At 31.8% G+C, this 20,103-nt stretch overlaps 1 protein-coding gene across 1 annotated transcript in view; it reads left to right on the top strand.

Moving 5' to 3' along the window:
* Nucleotides 1-7,905, top strand: part of LOC113404402 (uncharacterized) — a 46,664-nt gene extending 38,759 nt beyond the window's left edge. Inside the window, exons 3-6 of the mRNA XM_064215826.1 lie at nucleotides 1,474-1,660; nucleotides 2,294-2,433; nucleotides 3,987-4,206; nucleotides 7,665-7,905. Of these exons, the coding sequence (XP_064071896.1) occupies nucleotides 1,474-1,660; nucleotides 2,294-2,433; nucleotides 3,987-4,206; nucleotides 7,665-7,753 (636 nt within the window). The 3' untranslated portion in view covers nucleotides 7,754-7,905. The remainder of the gene's footprint in view (nucleotides 1-1,473; nucleotides 1,661-2,293; nucleotides 2,434-3,986; nucleotides 4,207-7,664) is intronic.
* Nucleotides 7,906-20,103: the final 12,198 nt, after the last annotated feature.

Genomic DNA, 20,103 nt, shown 5'->3' with positions numbered 1-20,103 from the left:
CTACCAAACCGATGGTAGTTTTTATTGAATAACAATTAGTAGGAGTAATAAATTATTATTAGGGCAGAAGTGCGTCCTGTCAAATAAAGAAAATAACAATCGAAATAAACAGCTAATCAAAAACAAATTTCAAGTTCAAGCCATCATAATCAAACCATACTTTATTCAAGTAGACTTTTCAAGCAATTTGAATCGTGATTATACTGAAATATATTAGAAGTAAAGCTACCACTGATTCGGAATGTAGATCATACAGAGAAGTATTGACAAGAAACTCAGTAGCTACTCTTTTCTACCATTCGAAATACATAGTTATGTTTTTGATAAAATCAGTCAGTTGACACTTATATTTAATATATACTGCCTGAAAATCAACAAGTATTAGCTCAATTTCTTTATCATCTATGTAATCTTGTATTGAATAATATGCCTAATTTATTAATGTTCTTTAACAAACTATTAGTATTTATGAATCAGCAAGGATAAAAAAAATAAAACACCAGCTGATCTACAAAATAGGCATGATATTTCTATTCAATGTCTATAAGATGAAAATATTTTGAACTGATAAGTAAAATGTTCAGCAAAAATTGTTTAAATTAAATCATAAATAAATTCAATTCATGTTATTAATCAACAAAAGTTTTTAAACTATCGACTCGCTGACAATTTACGTGAACTAAAATGAAAATTCGAAAAACGGTGTCACGGAGTCAGTGGACTAATAAATTGAGCGATTTTTTAAATTTCGAATTGAAATTCTGTTAACATTAATCGCTCAAAATTAAAAGTCACTCGAGTTCATAATAATAAATGGGCAGCGTTAAAATTAGATTAATTAAACAAGCGCCTGAAGGTTCGAGCTTAATTATTGCATTGAAGTGGCTTGCCTTACAAAATGTTTTATGTATTTTTGGCTCAATCGAATGAAACAAATACAATAGTGTCAGAGTTTTCAGGTTTTTGTTACTTAAAGGCTTCGTAGCCTCTAAAATTCTTCTGCTTGACTATCATATCATATATAGAAGTAATTAAATTAATGTATATAAAATAAACGATAAATTTGTTAAAATAAAAATATCATTGTTATATTGTGTGTGTGTGTGTATGTGTAACCTACATGTACATATATATTTGAGAACAGATTATATTATTTATCAAAAAAAAATATGTATGTTTATATGTTTGTAGACTTACTATGATATTTTACTTAGTAATAGGGTCCGGTGCAAGCCCATCTTGTTGTGTTCCGGCTTAAAGGCCAGTGTTACTAGAGACACAAGGGACATAACACCTTAACTGCCAAGATTAGTGGCCCGTTGGTTATGTAAGGAATGGTTAATATTTCTTACAGCGCCAATATATGTGGACGGTGGTGCCCACTTTCCAACAAGCAGCTCATTTAAAACTAATTTACACTATAGTTTTTTTTATTGTAAAATGATATATTTACTTTGAAATTTCTTTCACTAGCCACCAACGAGAACCTTCAACACGACAGCCGGTAGTGTGTCACGTGGCGCATGTAACTTGAACAGCTGTTCCATCAGTGTGGTTCTACCGAGGAGGTATAACACAAGGATATCCTTTACCTGCGAGGTCTCCACCGAGGGTCCGAGATTCGCAGTCGTCAATCAGACGAAATATTTAACAGTTGCTGGTAATTTTTTTTAACAAAACTTTTTTAGTGATAGATCTTTTTGTAAACTGATCTGTTTAGTTACCGCCTGCTTATTTATTCTGTTATAGTTCCATATAGATACAACTGCTAACATTATTTTTGATGTTGGACTGAGCCAGAAACTTTATCTCTAGTCAGTGAATCCATTTTATCACGTAAAATAATATAACTTGTATTGTGTCTCATTTTAACAACATCTTTATCTATCTTTTATATAAAGATTACACATAAGTGTAAAGAATGGAATTTAAGATTTGTTAAAAACCACTATTAAGACCTATAAATACATATAAATACTTATATATAAGGTATATATACCTTATTATAAAGATAAATATTGAAAAATGAACAATGATTTCAAAAATAGTACATAACACATTTTTTATGTTATCCTGGTACTTATACAAAAATTGGCTGATTTTTAGGAGCCGTTTTCTTAACTTACTTCTATTTATGACCCCTAGTAGTGAAGATTCCTAACGCTAGCAATCTATAAAAGTGAGACTAGGTAGGCAGAACAGCCTATTTAAAGTAAAATAAAAATATTAATTATACTTTTCTTAAATATCTTTTCTCATTGTATTTAAATATTCTCTCATTTTGTAAATTTAGTAACGTTGAAAGAAGATCCAGTGATAACAGGAGCTTCAGGGAACGTTCAGCTCGGAGAAGATGTTTTGCTCAATTGTTCAACTAAGCCAGCCATGCCGCCAGCGAATATCGTGTGGTACGTCGACGGAAGACCTGAAAAGGTATTTTATTTCAACCATTTTTAACAGGAAATCAGCACATATAGTTTTGTACAATTCTTAGAAATTCCCCGCTGCATATACGTCTAAATTATTTTCTAGGTAAAATTTAATTCAATCAATGAAAATACACAACAAAAGAATAAGGAATTTAATTATTTTTTTATAGTATATTTAATTGAAAAGTAATTTATTTTTAATTATAGTGCATTAAATACTTGATTCCTAATACCTGAGTCTAGAATTGAATGCGAAATTTTAATCAAATGTTACTTGAAAAGAGAATGATTATATTTTATGGCCGAGGGTTTGATTTCAATAATTAGTACCCGTCGCATATTTTTTATTAACACTGTCTCATTCTCAGCTTCCGTTATAATACAGATATAAAATACTAGCGTACTGCCCCGGCTTCGCACATGTACAATTTATTAATAAAGATAAATACAATTTATAACAGTTGGGAATAGTGTACGTTCTATCAGTGAATTTTTTTTTTAATTTATATAATTAGCTTCAGATTAGACAAACGAAAAATACCGAAAAATAACAAAAAAAAAATACCAGTTGTTAAATCTTATAAGAAGCTTTTGGACAAAATCGTAAACGTATTTTAGATATGTTCGAACAAAGAAACAATTTACTGTTTTTCAATAACATATTCGAGTCTTAGTCTCAATCATACGTTATTAAATTTTCCCCGACTTTTTCAATCAACGGCAATAGTTGTTTAATGCAGGTATTATTCGTGGTTATAAAAATGTAATTACTGAAAAAATACACCCTCGTTAGTAACTTTTGCGTTCACATATCGTTTTTAGATTGAGGTGAAACTTTGCACTGATATTGTTAGCATACCCGCTGAGCCTTCTCACTTACACGTAGTTCTATGAAAACAGTTGAAATGTATCGAATAATAATTCAGGTGAAATGTATCGAATAATGTTCACTATATCCCAATTCGTAATATTTTAAATCAACAGAGGCAAAGATAAAATAGATCTGCAATTTTTTGTTTTGCTTTAGTTTACGACGCGCTTTATAAAACGTAAAATATTCGAATTTCAAATTTATATTTAAATTTTTTTCTCTATTCAATAACGCCATGTTCGAATTTTGACCACTCGGTGGAGTAGGCACGTATACAACATATTTAAAAATCCATTTATCTTCGTCGTAACTTGTAAAACTTCTATCCCCATATCGACACTAGACCAATTCTTCTGACTAAGGTTGGGTTAAAGAGTTTCTTTAGCAATAAGACCTCCTCTTGGAAAATCTATATTGATAACAATTAAAATAATCGTATAGTATTTATTAAATAAATATTGTGACAAATTACTAGACCGTTTTATAACGACTAATAGATTAAGACCAGTCTAACTGTAACTCCCAGAATGTTTTATGTGCAAAAATGTGAGTTTAGTGTAGTCGTTCGTCCACCGTTTGTAATTAAAAATAGATAAGCTGTAATAAAAACTGGACTTAAGCCTGATAATAAAATTAAACCATGGTCTATAAAGACGGAGGAAATTAAAACTGTAATATATCCTCAGACGGAGCCTTGGATGAGCGACAACACGGAAGTATCATCAGCTGATGATTTCGGCTTACGGTCCAGCTGGCGTCCTCTGCGTGTAAGAGTGGCCACAGCCAGAGGCTTCATAGCAGTCCGTTGTGAAGCCAATCAACCTACAAGACCGCCTTATATGAGATCTTCGAACGCAACTCTGGTCGTCGCGCGGTCACCGCATTTGTCTATGTACACCGCGTCTGGTAAGTCAGCCAGTTTTACTAGGTAGCAGGGCTTTGTGCAAGCCCCTTTGGGTAGGGTACTTCCCACTCATCAGATATTCTACCGCCAAACAGCAATACTTAGTATTGTTGTGTTCCGGTTTGAAGGGTGAGTGAGCCAGTGTAACTTCAGGCACAAGGGACATAACATATTATCTTTCAAGGTTGGTGGCGCTTTGGTGTAATTTAAGGAATGGTTATTATTGCTTACATCGTCAATGTCTATAATGGCAGCGGTGACCACTTACCACCAGGTGTCTCATTTGCCCGTCTGCCTAGCTATTACATATAAAAAGTCCAGGTTAACAGGTAAAACATAAATAAAGAATTGTGTCGTGTCTTCGTGACGTTAAAGCTATTATATTTTTTACAATTGCTAATGTTTCGTATTAATGCGTCGAGGTTTGTAACGCCCATGCACTAACTATTCGGTCGTTCAGTTTGAAGAGTAAACTAGTTAATGCAATTACGAAACAAAGATGTCACATAGCCACGCCTTGAAGTTTTAACGAATCGTGTATAAATATCACCGTAAAATTCTAAATACCGTTAGATTAGATTCTATCTCCCGCAATTGTAAACTGTCGGAAGATTGTGAACGGTTGTTTAACTTACAATAAAACATATACAATTTCGATAGTTCATAATATTTCGGTTAGGTTAGGTTAGAGTTTATATAATTTAACTGAAATTTACTTCGATATATTATAAACTACCGAAATATAATGCGTTATATTGTAAGTAGTATGTTACGGTTTACAATCTTTCGACAGTTCACAATCTCGCGAGATAGACTATAATCTAACGTTATATACAATTTTACGGTGACATATATATATTATGTTATGATAATGGTGTATTGGAATTGTAAATCAATTGTATTAAATTCATATAGATACTTATGTAATATATATACATTACGAAAAAGAGTAACTACTTAATATCTTAACAGTTCCCAGTAGAATCTACATTTTGAATGCTTATAAGAGTCTTCTCGAGCAAATTATTTAATTTTGATTTAAAGTATCAACATCAAGAACAGTGGGGCCATCACTGATGTGACTTACAACTTGGTGGTCCACTTGCTGCTGTTATTGTGAATGAAAAGTAAAATTGAACATAAACAGTAAGAGAAAGGAAATATAACAGAAACATATTGTTAATTATTACAATACCAATTATTCTGATATTATTCAAAGCAATTCATTATTAACCAGTTTCGAAACAATGGACGAAGTATCAATTTATTTAGTTTCAAGTCAACCGTCAAAACAAATACAATATAGTCGTTGTTTTAATTATGATTGTGTTTACATTTATCATATTTTTAGATCACGAAAGTTAATTTAATTTAGGTTATGTGAGTTTCGAGTTAGCCTTCGGGGAGCTGAACAAATATTTTGTTATTATATGCAAATATTTTTACATTCTTAATTTTTTAATTGAAATTCTTGTAAAAGATATATCAATGTATGGGGATTATTATTCAATCGAATAAGAATGGTATTGATATTCTTTGAATTAATATTTAAAACAATGTTGTATAGTTTTAATTCATTTTAGAATAGTTCCGCAAATAACTCAACATAAAAAAGAACCGTCATTGTATTATAGATCGTATTCACTAATATAATTAGCTGCTCGTTTGCAAATTTTGCAATTCTACTGTAATCTTCACAACATTGCATTAATATCTGTTGACAACTGTAATGTAATTCCAGAAATTTCCACCTCGAACGCGTGTTGACGATACAAAAGTTTCCAATTTTCCTTTGATAGAGCCGCAGCTTTAGATCACAAAGCATTGGGGTAATTCAGAAAAGCCTTCCATTCGGAACGCTAGCTGGTTAGAACGTCGTTTTGTGGTCTTTTTGGATTAGTCGCATAACCATAACACGAATAGCATACGATATGCCTTGCAGAAACCGTAGGTATATAGTAATTTCTTTTACGATAAAAGTGATCTTAATCTAACGAATATCTTAGTTCTTATAGATCTACATCTATAAGAACTCTTTTTAGTGGAACTCATTTTTATTTATTTTCAATTTCACATAGGTTGGATGGATCAGTTACCTGATAGTAAATGGCCACCGTCCATAGACGAAGGCTCTGTAACAAGATTATTAAGATGTTATGTCCTTTGTGCCTGTTACATTGGCTACTAAAAACACAAATACAAAAGCACTTCATAAGAAAATGTTTCGATCTACTTAAATAAAGTATCAACCGCTTAATGCCTCGCTCGACAAATGTCCCCTGGGGAGTAGGTTTAGGACTTATTACATCACATACATCATGCTGCTCCAACGCGCTTTTGGTGGATAAACTCTTAGCAGTATCTCACCCGACACATATAGACATCCTCATGATGTTTTTCTTTCCTACCGAGCTCAAGGATAATTACAAATTAAGCACATGAAAATGTAGTGTTAAACACATGAAAAAACCCTTATATTTGGTATTTCGAGTCGAGTGTATACGCGTATATCAGTTCTGATCTAAACGTATTAAAAATCAAAATAAAACAAATATCAAAATAGATACATATTAATTTAAGTAAGTGTAAGATTTGCAAGGTCTTTGTGCAATCCTGTTTGAGTAGGAATTACCCAGTCATCATATTATATTCTACCAACAAACGTGATAGTTAATATTGTTGTGTTCCGGTTTGAAGGTAGAGTGAGGCAGAGTAACAGGCACGCAGCAAAATATATCTCAGTACCCAAGGTGCATTAACTACCAATTTTATAACACATATATATATATATTTAAGGTCACGCTACTAAGCACATCACTACTGTCTTATATATTAATAGCGTAAGCTGATTTCTGTCTCAGTGATTATGGGACGGTAGCTGCATATAAAAAATGGGTTATGGACTCATTTTGAAGAGCTCTGGCCATAGATGTGAATAAAAATAAAGAGGATTCTTGATTTCAATTTACTAAATTGTTACAATTTAACAAAGAATTAATTTTAAAGAGCGGAAAAAGTTACTGGCCGATTAAAGAGAGTTACGGCTGTATAAGAGGAAAATGAAAAATATAAACAAAATTAAAGTAATTTGTTATCGACAAACTCCAATTCTAACTGAACCAATGTATAATATTTGTCATTAAAAATTTCATTTAAATGAGGTTTCATCAATTTGGCGCCAAATGCAGATGAGTGACTTGCAGCTTACAATTAAATGAAATCAAAACAAAACCTGTCATAGGATCTAAAATTCCTAAAAAATCTTTTGAATAAACGGAAAGTTTCGCGGGATACCGAGTAGTTTAACATTGATCGTTATAATAACCACAGTTTTACTTGAAAAGTTTTATTGAGTAGTTATTTTTATTGTTATTGAGATGTGGGCTAGGAGGCTCATTCGTCAATCCCCCACTGACCTATTGTTCTTTACGTATTTTTATACTATATGTTTTGTCAACAGGTTCGAGTTCCGCGGACGTAGCTATGGTGTTGGCGACGTGCATCTGCGTACATATATTTTCTAAATACAGTGCCTTGAGTGAAGTCTAACGAAGTTGGATAGGAAATTGGTAATTGTATAAACGAAGAGGATAGTCTTTAGGTAGTTAATTTTTCCATCCACTTTAGACACGTACTTCAATAAAACAGATAATTACGACGCAATTAATTTCCGTATTTTTTCCTTATGACTTGATTTTCCTTATGACAAATGTATTTGTATGTATGGATTTGTTTTTTTTTTTTACGAATAAAATATATCATCGATTTTATAATTATCTGTATTTTAATTATATTCTGTGATCAACTTAGGGTTGACTGAAAGACAACTCCTTTTAACGTTTGTTTTTTTGTTATTAAATAATAAAATTTGAGTCGTGAGTGCCAAAGCATATTCCTTGATATTCAATAAGAAAGTATTCTAGAATATTCCACACATTATTATATTTGAAAACGTCATATTAAAAACTAGTTCATTAATAGCATTTTTTACTGGAGCTTTATGCGTGAAAAATTATATTTCTACAATTGAATCCATACAATACATCAAAGGGATACTTTGTATTGTTCTAAACATCCTCATATTAAAATTAAAGGATTGTGTTATGAAGTCTTTTCATTTTTACATCTTTTGTTTTGTTTCCTTTTATTACGATTGCAAACGACTTTGTGCTGTCTGTTCTTTTGAAGACAGAAGACTATTTAACAAGAACTCGATATGACTAATGTCGTATTCAAACGGAATTATCTTCAAAATTGTTTAATCGACGAAATCGTAAAAGATTTTAATTAGATACTAAATTCGCTTTCTTTCGTTCTATAAAGTTTATTTATTTTAAGAATCTTAAGCCGTGTCGAGTGGATGGAAATTTATACGAATGTCATCAGATATAAAATATATGAAAACAAAAAATTATCTATAAACATAGCAAGCACTGAATTTCGATGTTTTATTACACATAAAGTTTGTAATTATATTTACATATGTTGCGACGGGAGCCGAAATGAATAAATTTAAATCTGTAAATTAAAAAAAAAAATATAAATGTTGTCTAAGAATTTAAGATTTTGCTTTGCAACGAAAATAACGAACGTATTGTATCTAAGGGCCTATGTTTTAACACGTAATGTGTCTCATTCGATATACATTCGTTTATTATTTTATTACTAATGATTAAAATCAATGTGAATATTTTATTGTTGGTACATATTATTTATTAAGAGCCGCGATTGTATGTTTCTTAATTATATCTGATTATTATATTAATACATATGCTAAATTCTTCAAATTAGGATAAATTATGATTACACTCTGCCCAAGTTTCATGTCCACATTAGTTGTAAATGTTTACAAGCGACAACTCCGTCCGCTTATAATTTTCTAAATAATTTATTTTTAGAAAAATATCACTTCTTACTCTTTAAAATGCATCGCGTTTACTTCTGTATTTTATTATCAGCGTTAGAATAAATTGTTATTGATAGAGTTGCAATGGATTTATTTGAAATTCGAATGTGTATTTGTGTAATATAACGTAAAACAAAGCAAGTCTTGTTCGAATATATATAAAAAAAAAACCGTCAAACATTTCATTACGCCTTTAGGTTTTTTATATGATTCACAATTCGTGTGACACTTCTGACTACAGAAAAGCGTAAAGCGTGTTTCTGAACGCTTCCATAACTGTGCCAAGTAATTGCGCGCTGAAAAGGAAATACGTAAATTCAAGATACAATAAATATATTTGGATTCGAAAGTATAAGTTCTGAAAATCGGCCGGATATTCGAATGCTTTGTTGACGTCACAATCTTACGATCGAACAGTTTCCGAGACATTTTTTTATGTTTATTATGATTCTAAATAAAATTTTAAAAATATATTATAATTGTAATCATCTTTAGTTAAAATAATCACATGATAACATCACACCTGAAGCTTGACCTAAATCTGGGCACTTATAATATGCATCGTGTAGTTAACAGTAAAGGAAAAAAAATAGAGAAATCCTTTGTGTGTCGGAGTTCTATCTCAGTATCCACCAATCACAAGTGGGACAGCATATTGGAATGAGTTATAAACCATCTCCTTAATGGGCTTCATAGTATCAGAATGTAACAAGAATTACATGTCATCTTTTTCTCTTGTGATAAAGAACTTATTCCGGCTTATATTGTGATCCAGAGTATGAGATGAATTCAAGGTTTCCCAGAATATTTACTACTCTGATTTTTTTTTAGGTTGGACATTTATATTTTCGATATGAAACTTGGGCTCTGTTAACATATTGTTGTGCCAATTTCTATAATAACGCTAATATAATTGACAACTTTGTATATATGTATATGTCAACTTAATAATTAGGTACTAAGGTGTCTAAACTAATTTAAGGATAACATATTTGATTGTTCGTTAATTTTTTTTCGTGTAGATGACAAGGGGTGGATTACTAAGAGGATTCGAAATATATTTTTGAAAATAATTTTAGGATAATACGAGGTTCTTTACTTTAATAGGACTATTCATAAATATTACTGAATTTATTCTTCGGGCTATTTGTCTAAATCTTTTATCATTTTAGTGATTCTATGTTCAAACAAATAAAGAAATCCGTTAACGTTTTTCCGTTCCATTATTATCATTATCCAGTCAGTCGTAGTCCACTAATACAGACCTCTCCCAAAAATGCGTCAAAGCTTTCAATTTTCGATTGCATCCAGTCGGATCCCTTTACATTTATCAGGTTTTCGGTCTACCTGGCTGGGTAACGCTTTATGATATGTTTCCAGATCCGCAATCGCCGCTGTAAGACTTTTCTGCTCCAACAGCTATTGATCCGAAGACGTACATGACCAGCCATTACCACATTTGACTCCTAATTTTAAGAGCTACGAATCGTATTGGTATCCCTAAATAAAATCATATGAATCCATAAATATGTCGACTAGTTCTACAGTTGCTGTACAGAGTTCGGCACCTTATGTCGCAGCACGTAAGATATATTTTTTTATCTATCATCACCAAGCATTGCGGTATAGGCGAAGGACGTCAAATGTTACCCAAAATTCTATCTATTCTGTAAGCGACGTTTAGTTTTACTTATAAGTTAAATCAAAGGAATATTTTTATTATATACATTGACTAAGTCTATAACCAAAAACTTTATATTGAAAATTAGTAGCAATTTCACTGAAAATCTAACATTAAATTTTCAACGTGATTCGTTGAAACAAGTCCTCAAAACTGTTTATTCGGTTATAGTCAGAATATACCGTTTAGTGTACTGATATTGACAATCTCGTGGCCGTAGGTCTTGACCTTCGATGGTAAATATTTGTTAGCTAAATATTAGTTTTGGCGTCACGCTCAAATCTTACAAAGCTAAGAACCCACGCTATGACTTTGTAAGCTTACACTGGCCCTTCGGGCTATTACGAGTGTTTAAGGATCCGTGAAGAAACAAACAATATTTACGTTTATATTATAAGAAAATAGAAATGCTAGAACGATCGAAAATACGAAGCATAAACGGCAATCGCCATAGACTTGCGACTGTGAAAAAGTAATTAAAAATACACAATTCCTTAGTGTTCGATCATTATATTCAAAAAACGATTCGTTTTACTTACGGATAGTATATAACATAAGATGGCGTGTCTCATTCTTCATTTATTCTTATAATAATTTATTACTTCCTCTTTGCATACATCATATTAGGGGGTATTTCCCACTATTCTTCTTCAGACTCTTACTCCCTGTGTCAATAAAATTTGGGACTCGCTCATCCGTGTATTTGGCAGAAAGTACTAGTCCTTTCATTATAATTACACGTCTTGATATTGGCGCTATTTGGGTAACATTGTGTGCGTAATAGCATTTTATACGTAAAGTGGGGATATTCGTGCTTGCAAGTTTGCTTCTCATTGCTTAGCAATATAGTCTAACGAATACAAAATTTAATCCCGAAAGCCATCGAGTTTATCTCGCTTGCTAAAATTATCATATTAAACTACTATTCTTTTCAAAATAGCGCATTAACACGAGACGAATTCTTAGTAATTTACCCTTAAAATTAAATGTTTTTATTTTTCGTGTGACCCGTCTTTTGAGTATTTAAATTGTGATCGTCCACCTTTTAAAGTATGGTCAATTTCTAGCACTATCAAATTATTCTGTGATACATGTGTTTATTAGTTTGTATATTATATAAACGACCAAGATATTTAGACAAGTGGCTAAAATGCTGCTTTTGAAAATAATTGTCTAATTATTTTGGTCGTGTTACATTATGTATTGTATGATATTGTCATTGGATGTCACGTTCTTAATGGCGGCAAATAAACGTAAATAAAAACAAATGTGTTTTATTCCTACCAACATATTACAGCATAATATACCTTTGGTTTCACTATATGTTTATATGTGTATATGTATATATATTGTGAGCTTTGAGGTTATTTCTGAAAAGTAAATAGCGTTTACAATAAATAAATAAACATATAATTATACTTATCTACATACCCGCACACACACCCTTGCAATAAAAACATATTTGTTAATGAATAATAATATACAGATATCACACGCACACAAAAGTACAGGACTACTCTTAGTCTTGTACCTTTGTGTGTGTGCGACTAAATGGGTATGTGTTATATGCGATAACCATCTTCTACATTTTAGTTGTCTCCGTGTGTGTCGTTCCCCACTCTTTTTCCCAATCGTTATAGTGCAAGTGTGCAATGTAAGCTGCTAAAGTGTGACTCGTTGGTCCAGCAGCTACCTTATTAGGCCTCAGAACCAGACCTAGGTTCAATCCCTCGATTAGTCCATGAACATGACCCGTATGACTGGATAGTATTTTTAGTGAATATTTAAAGCCTATTGTTTTAAAATTTAAATTCATATAAAATATAAAGTGAGAAATAAAAGAGAGAGGCATATTTTTATATGCACAAATCATACAATGATACGAAAAGCCTAAAGCCATTATCTTCCAGTCAACCCTAAGATGAAACAGAGAATATACGATGCAAATAAACTATACTAATATTACAAAAGCGTCAGTAACTCTATCTGTCTCTGTCTGTTGCTCTTTCACTGTCAAACCACTGAACCAAATTTGATGTAATTTGGTAGGTTATAAGCTTAAGCTTTTGTGTGTCTAAGATCTGACGACTAGCCTTTAAAACGCGACTGAAGTCGCTAGAGACAATTTAATTTTTTGTTTCCATTTAAATAACCCATATTAAATAATTATATACTACTTTATATATATATATATATATATATATATATATATATATTTGTGATCGGCTAAATATTTGAAAAAAAAAAGACAATTAAATAACATCACGTGCGATTGTGGAAGGCCGATTTTTAATAATGCTTACATTTGTATTTTACCTTTAAACAAAGCTTCTCTGGAGGCGAAGAACTTAAAAGCAGACAAGATTATTTATTATACTACAGTCTTTGTAAACTAAAAATCCAAACAAATCAATAAATAAGGTGTTCAATTAATAAAATCATAGAGTGAGTAAAATAAATATATATTTCTTATTGTTGTAAAAAAAAATTATACCTATTTCCTTTGGTCACGTCATAAGTTGAGAATAATTACCGATTCCATTATAACGTTGCATACGCATGTAACACATATAAATATATTGGACAATTTTATATCTTATATACATTTTAATGCTGCAGTTTATATAATTTATTAACATAGGATTAAGGAAATTATCAAAAAATAAGACAAAACGTCGAACGATATATTTACGAATAATCCAAACAGAGAAAAGTATTATTCAATTGTCTTAAATATACCATATTTTATTCTGAGAATTGTCTTAAAAGCTATTTAAGCGAAGAAGCATATTTTCAGATGTTATCACTTGGTCTAGACCAGCGCTGGGTGAAAGCCATTACAGCCCCGCAAGATAGCTAACGATTAAGGAGCCAAGTGTGCGCCTCAATAAATTGTTGTGATAACTAGGCAGCCGTTTTAATGGGACCATTTAATTTCTTTCTATTATAAATACAATGAAGTTTAATTTAACATAGTATGCATTAATACCGAGATAATATTTACAGCGGAAACTTGGCGGTAGGCCTCGGTGTAAACTCGCCTTTGTAAGTACAACTAACCCATCAATGATTTTAAATAGAATTATTTTATGTTTCTTTGTTCCGGTTCGAAGAGTTCGTAAGGGTCTATTACCAGTAGTCCCCTGAGTGTCTTAATCAAGTATCATGGTTGGTGACACACTGGATATACTATGGAATTACTTATATTATTTTGTGTATTATATTTATTTATAAATTGTTATAGTAAATTATAATTTAGTATGAGTATATCATTTCTATGTATTTACTTCGATGCAATCGTATTTATTTAACTATTTGCCAAATTATTACCTATATTTGATGTATTAAAAATACACGGTACATAACGGGTTAAGTGTCTAACATAAGCTCTTACCTAAGTCTAATGAGATGTTCAAGTAGGAAGGTGAAATTAACGATTTTGCCATTTCTTTTACCTAGATTACTAAGGCTTTGCCGTCTTTCTGTCTGTTATAGAGCTGTAAATTTGACTTACTAAAATTATGATCGTTATCATGATTGTCGTAAACGATAAGTCAGTAGAATTAATAATAATAGTAATATGGAATGTTTAGTGTTAATATTGGGACCAAGTTATTCTGGGTTAAACAAAGCCCTCTATTTGCGAGTTGTATTTGATTTTTCTCTATTTATTAACTAAATTAATGCATATTAAATCCAATGACCTTACCCGTTTGTTCTTATTTCTATTAGGTTTTCAATAGTTTTAGGTTTATAATATAGGTAGGCGGACGAGCGAATGGACCACCTGATGGTAAATGGGCAACATCTTCCAAAGACAATACTATAAGAAATATTAACCATTCGTACATCGCCAATGCACCACCAACATTGGAAACTAAGATGTTATATCCCTTTTGCCTGTAGTTACACTTGCTCACTCACCCTTCATACCGGAACACAGCAATACAGAGTACTGTTATTTGGCGGTAGAATATCTGATGAGTAGGTGGTACCTTCCAGACGGGATTGCACCAAGCCTAACCACCAAGGACCAGTCATTTTATACCAATGGTCATATATTCTACCGTCAATCTGCAATAAAGAAGGTTGAGTGAGCCAGTAACAGAGGATATTACATGTAAGTTATCGAGGTTGACGGTGTAATACGAGAAATGGTTAACATTTCTTACAAACTCAAAGTCTTTGGGTTGTTGTTACCGCATATTTCCAGGTAGTCGATTTGCCAGTCTGTATTGAGTACTTCAAAAGAATTCTCAAAAAGTATCGATTAATAAACGTCTTTAACAGTGAGGTGGATTTTTATGTATGTATGTATTATCTACGAACTTGAAAATTCCCTATGTGTATTTACAGATACTTTCATAAGATTTGCTTAGAATTGCGCTAAGAATGCTAAAAATATTGCACAGCTGGTCGCAATATCTTTTAGAGAAAAATTTCACGGTCTCCTGATACCAGTGGTTATGGTTCTATGAGAAATTCAATATGGGTCACATATTGCGTAGGAGTTCACTTTTATGTTAATTCGCTGAATATATTATAGTGCATATTTTTCTAAATTCTTTTGGAGTTTGTTATTCGAAATCGTTCCAATTTTGAAAAATAAATGCAATGTCATAAAGATGTAAAAAAAGGTCTTCACTCACCAAATGTGTTGTTTTTTTTTTGTTCTGCTATTAAACGTTGTTAATTAATTTTATTGTATCTGTTATTTAACTTCGCTCCAACCGTGCGCTTCTCGACACCGACATTGACAACTCTCGTTTTTTTTTTTTTTGCAAATGTTCTCCAACACTGAAAATATTTTATAATACAATTTTATGGTGGGCGACATCCAACGTTTTTTTTTCCGAAAATATCTGATCGAAATGAAAATTGAAAAATTTGTAGCCGTTTTGATGTACACTCGTGATTCGATATTTATCTGAAAATTGTGATCGAAATCATGCTATAAGTAAAAATAGTTTACGTTTTTATTAAATATAAAACTCCGAATATAGAACGATTTTTTTTAAATACATTTCAAATAAAAATACTCCCCGTCCTTTGTATTTAGATTCTATGTATTATGTTTGCATCTGCAAATTTTGTCAGGGTAAACATAAGAACTGAAGCGATACTTCACGTCTTCTGTACTGCAAACAAAACGTCTTTTATTCAGAACTCCTATTACTTTATACTCTACTGGTACTTGAAGCGGACTAAAATGGGACAGGCTTTCACGTTGTTTATTCACAATATAACCTTTGCAGCCTGTAAATTTTCCACTGCTGGGCTAAGGCCTCCTCTCCCTTTAAGGAGAAGGTTTGGAGCACATTCCAACACGCTGCTTCAATGCGGGTTGGCGGAATACACATGTGGCAGAATTTCGTTGAAATTAGACACATGCAGGTTTCCTCACATTAAGCACATGAAAATTAAGTGATGCTAGCGTGGGTCTGAACCCGCAACTATCAGTTAAGATGCACATGTTCTAAAAACTGAGCCATCTCGGCTCGGCAAACGTAACACAATACAAAGTCCAAATAATGTATAGGAAATAAACGATAACCAAAATTGTATTTATACATATTATTACCAATATGCAAACCTCAGAATGAAAGCATCCACAAATTTATTGGCAGACAAATGATTATATATTTTCAAATAATTTTATTACTTATTATATGTAGATACTTGTCTGAAGATAGCAACACAAACGTATATATCTCGTATTTTATTTTCCTTAAAGATTTTATGCTAAGTCGTTCACAATACAAAGGTTACCTAAAAGGTCAGAAGCTGTTTCTTTTTGCCTGTAGTGAAAACATCTTTCGTAAATATAGAATGCTGTCTCGACGATGTCTCTAAATATTTATATCTACACGAAAAAAAAAAACCGACTTTATGTGAATAAATATTTATAGCAAAGAAAAAAACAAAAAATTTAAATAAAGAACGGCAAGCGTAATTTATTTATTTTACTTAGGCCTGCTTCTTTGGAGACTAGGATGACATGTTATTGAACGACGAGCTTGTAATGAATATCTTTCTCAGAGTTTAGTCAAATGACTTTAGATTAGTGGAAATTAATGTAATATTTCTGAAATGACTATGAACTCAAAAAGGGAGTAAGGACGTACAGATTCGATGTATAAAAGATAAAGATGATATAGTCGAAGTCAAGGAAACCAAAGCGAAAGAGAAGAGTAGTCGGACCATAAATATAGAAAACCAGAAACTGCCTCATTGATAAATATTTCGGTAAATACTCGCATACATTTTAAATTTATTAACTTTTTGTGCCTTCAGGTGTAATCTCTACTACATACTTTTTGACGCACGGAAGTGGAAATGCTCCCAACTTCCAGACTTCGGCCTGTTACTGAGAATTTTTCCAAACCGGCGAGATTTTAAGCATATACCCTCGGGATCTGTGACCTTATAATTAGACTAACTAGGCAGTAAAATAATCTTAAAATATAGATTTATTACATATTATAAAATATAACCAAATTTAATCACCAGCAGTTCAATAAATATGTTAAAATACTGAACGGACATCTAATCTCATAGAGATATCTGCATATAAATGTTAACAAAAGTACGCGGAAAATTGTCTGCAATAAAACTTCATACAGAGCACGCTGCTACATGTATTTTTAAATTTATGGCTAACGGCTAAGGCACGTCTTCTACCTTCATGTGTGATGTTTGAGTTTATTCTTGGAGAGATCGACGATGCTAGTACCATACTACTTTGAATATGATTCGATAAAATGTGATCGACTAGTAAATATTTAGTTTATTAATAGTAAAGAGAATTATTATTGGAATTCAAATAGCAAAACACATAGTACTCATTATTAACAATTCATATTAAAAGCAAATATTTACGTGTTTTTCGTTTCATTGATAACACGAAATATTTCCGTATTTCGGAAAATATCGAATGTACATAATGAAATTTATGATGAAATCTTTTAAAGGTTATTACAAAATTAGATAGATAGACCTATCTTTATTGCATCATAACTATATTGCATCATAAGCGTAGAATATTTTTCACCAGAAAAAGAAATATATCTAAAGGTTAATTTAAAATTCTCCTTTCGCAAACGCCGGCCTATATTCAAATAAGGAAAATATTAAGATTTTTTTTAAACATCAACTTTCGCCCCTCTTCTGCCTAACCATCATTGGTCCAGAATAACACCGCAGCATTAATACTATATGACATTTCGCAAGACCCCGCAGACCGGCTACGGGCGAGTTGGCACGTTTTCGATTCTATTTAAAATCGCTGAATTGTTAATAAATAGATCCTTTAACGTACAGAGAAAGATATCGACTGAATATCCTCGCCTTGAATTATGTATGCATTTGTGCCGCTTAACCGTTTGTAAAAGCTTTTTACCTTAACGTTAGTCGAAATTTTATTGTTCTCGTAATTGCTTGCTGTAATTTTGTTTGGGATCTTAATGCACGCCTACGCGCTTAAGTGTCTTCGTTTGCTTGCGCAAACGCGTGCTTATGGATAAAAAATATTGTGTAGCTAAAACGTTTATAATAATCGTGTAATGTACTTTTACAGCCATATTAAAATAAAATAGCGTAAAATTACTATTATTATTAAATAACAGTACGACCGACGTATCAGTTTGTACCAACTATCACGTTTTGCCGATTCATTTATTCTTTACTAGTTGTTGCCCGTTTTCGCTCGGATTTTTGGGGTTGGTCATGACGCGTTAGACAAAGAAAAGCAAGCTTGCTTCATACGAAATTTTATCAAATTCGGTTAATTTGTTTAGCCATGAAATAGTGACAGACAAACACCTACAAAGTGACTTTCGGATTTATAATATTTATATAGATAACAGTTTTCATAACTCGTGATTTTGGTATGCGAGACATTTCTAGCTTAAGAAGCAGACCGTTCGATTTTGATCGTCGTCGTCCCTTCTAACACAAATATTACGCGCAAACTGAGGATAAAATATTAATAATGTTATTCCTAAAATAGGCATTATTGGAATATTTGAAATTCGAAAATATTTTGAGCATTTCTAAAACGCTTTCGATTGTAAATATAGAGAGAAATTTTTATTATTATAATAATTATCTTATATACGTCTCCTATATTACTATATGGTATGTAAATTGTGCTCACCCGTAAAAATAAAAAATATTAGGTATTATCTCATTGTAAAAGATACATACGGTAGCCTCACAATATATTTACAACAACACGGGTACACGTGTATATAAAAACATCGATGATTTTCGTAGAATGTTATAGGCATAGGTTATATATAGGGCATACGGGTCACCTGATGGTAAGTGGTCACCATTGCCTATAGACAATGGCGCTGTAACAAATATTAACCATTCCTTACTTCGCCAATGAGCTACCATCCTTGGGAACTAAGATGTTATGTCCCTTGTGCCTGTAGTTATACTGGCTCACTTACCCTTCAAACCGGAACACAACAATACTGAGTACTGTTGTTTAGCGGTAGAATATCTGATGAGTGGGTAGTACCTACTCAGACAGGCTTGCACAAAGCCCTACCACCAAGAGAATTGTGACAAACATTGTATAAACACGAGAAGTAAAGATAAACTTGTTACACCAAGATTTCGACTAGACAAAGTTAGTACAGCCTTTAAGTGTAGGGTATTTGATTCTATCATAAAATACTTATAACATTTTAGCTTATTTTAAAACTTATATTTATACAAATAAGGCTCATTATACCGTACATGATTATGCAAATGATTGAAGAGCTTGGTGTTAATATTCATCGAAGGTCATACAGGATACATAAATTAAATTATAATTACATGTAATTAAATTGGAAAAGAGGAACTATTGTGTTTTGTGTCGGTTCTTCTCGGTATAATCAACATGCTAGCTTAATATTAAAATTCACCTTGTAAAATGACGATTCAAAGGTGCTTGTAAGAGTCTACTTGAATAAAGTATGTTTAATTTCATTTGATTAAAATTCCTATGGAAATTATTCTTTAACAGAAGCTTGATTTTTTTTTATTAAAATATAAATATAAAGCACTTATGTAGAACGAAATTTACTTGGAATCATTTTTGTACTCGGAACGCTATGGCATAGTAAAACACGAGAACAATAATTTCTGGTAAAAAGTTGACAATTATCATTTTTAATAACTTTGTTAGTTCCAACAATAGAATTATAGTAATTAGACCATTTTACTTTGTGTGTTAATCGAGTGAGTCTATGCTTTACCAATATTTACCAATATGTTGGCAACGAATCCGTCCGAATCATTCAAAGCATTATTAGGATA

This window comes from Vanessa tameamea, chromosome 9, assembly GCF_037043105.1.
Source record: "Vanessa tameamea isolate UH-Manoa-2023 chromosome 9, ilVanTame1 primary haplotype, whole genome shotgun sequence".
NCBI lineage: Eukaryota > Metazoa > Arthropoda > Insecta > Lepidoptera > Nymphalidae > Vanessa > Vanessa tameamea.
The sequence above is the reverse complement of the archived record's forward strand: the minus strand, read 5'-3'. Positions and strand labels throughout refer to the sequence as shown.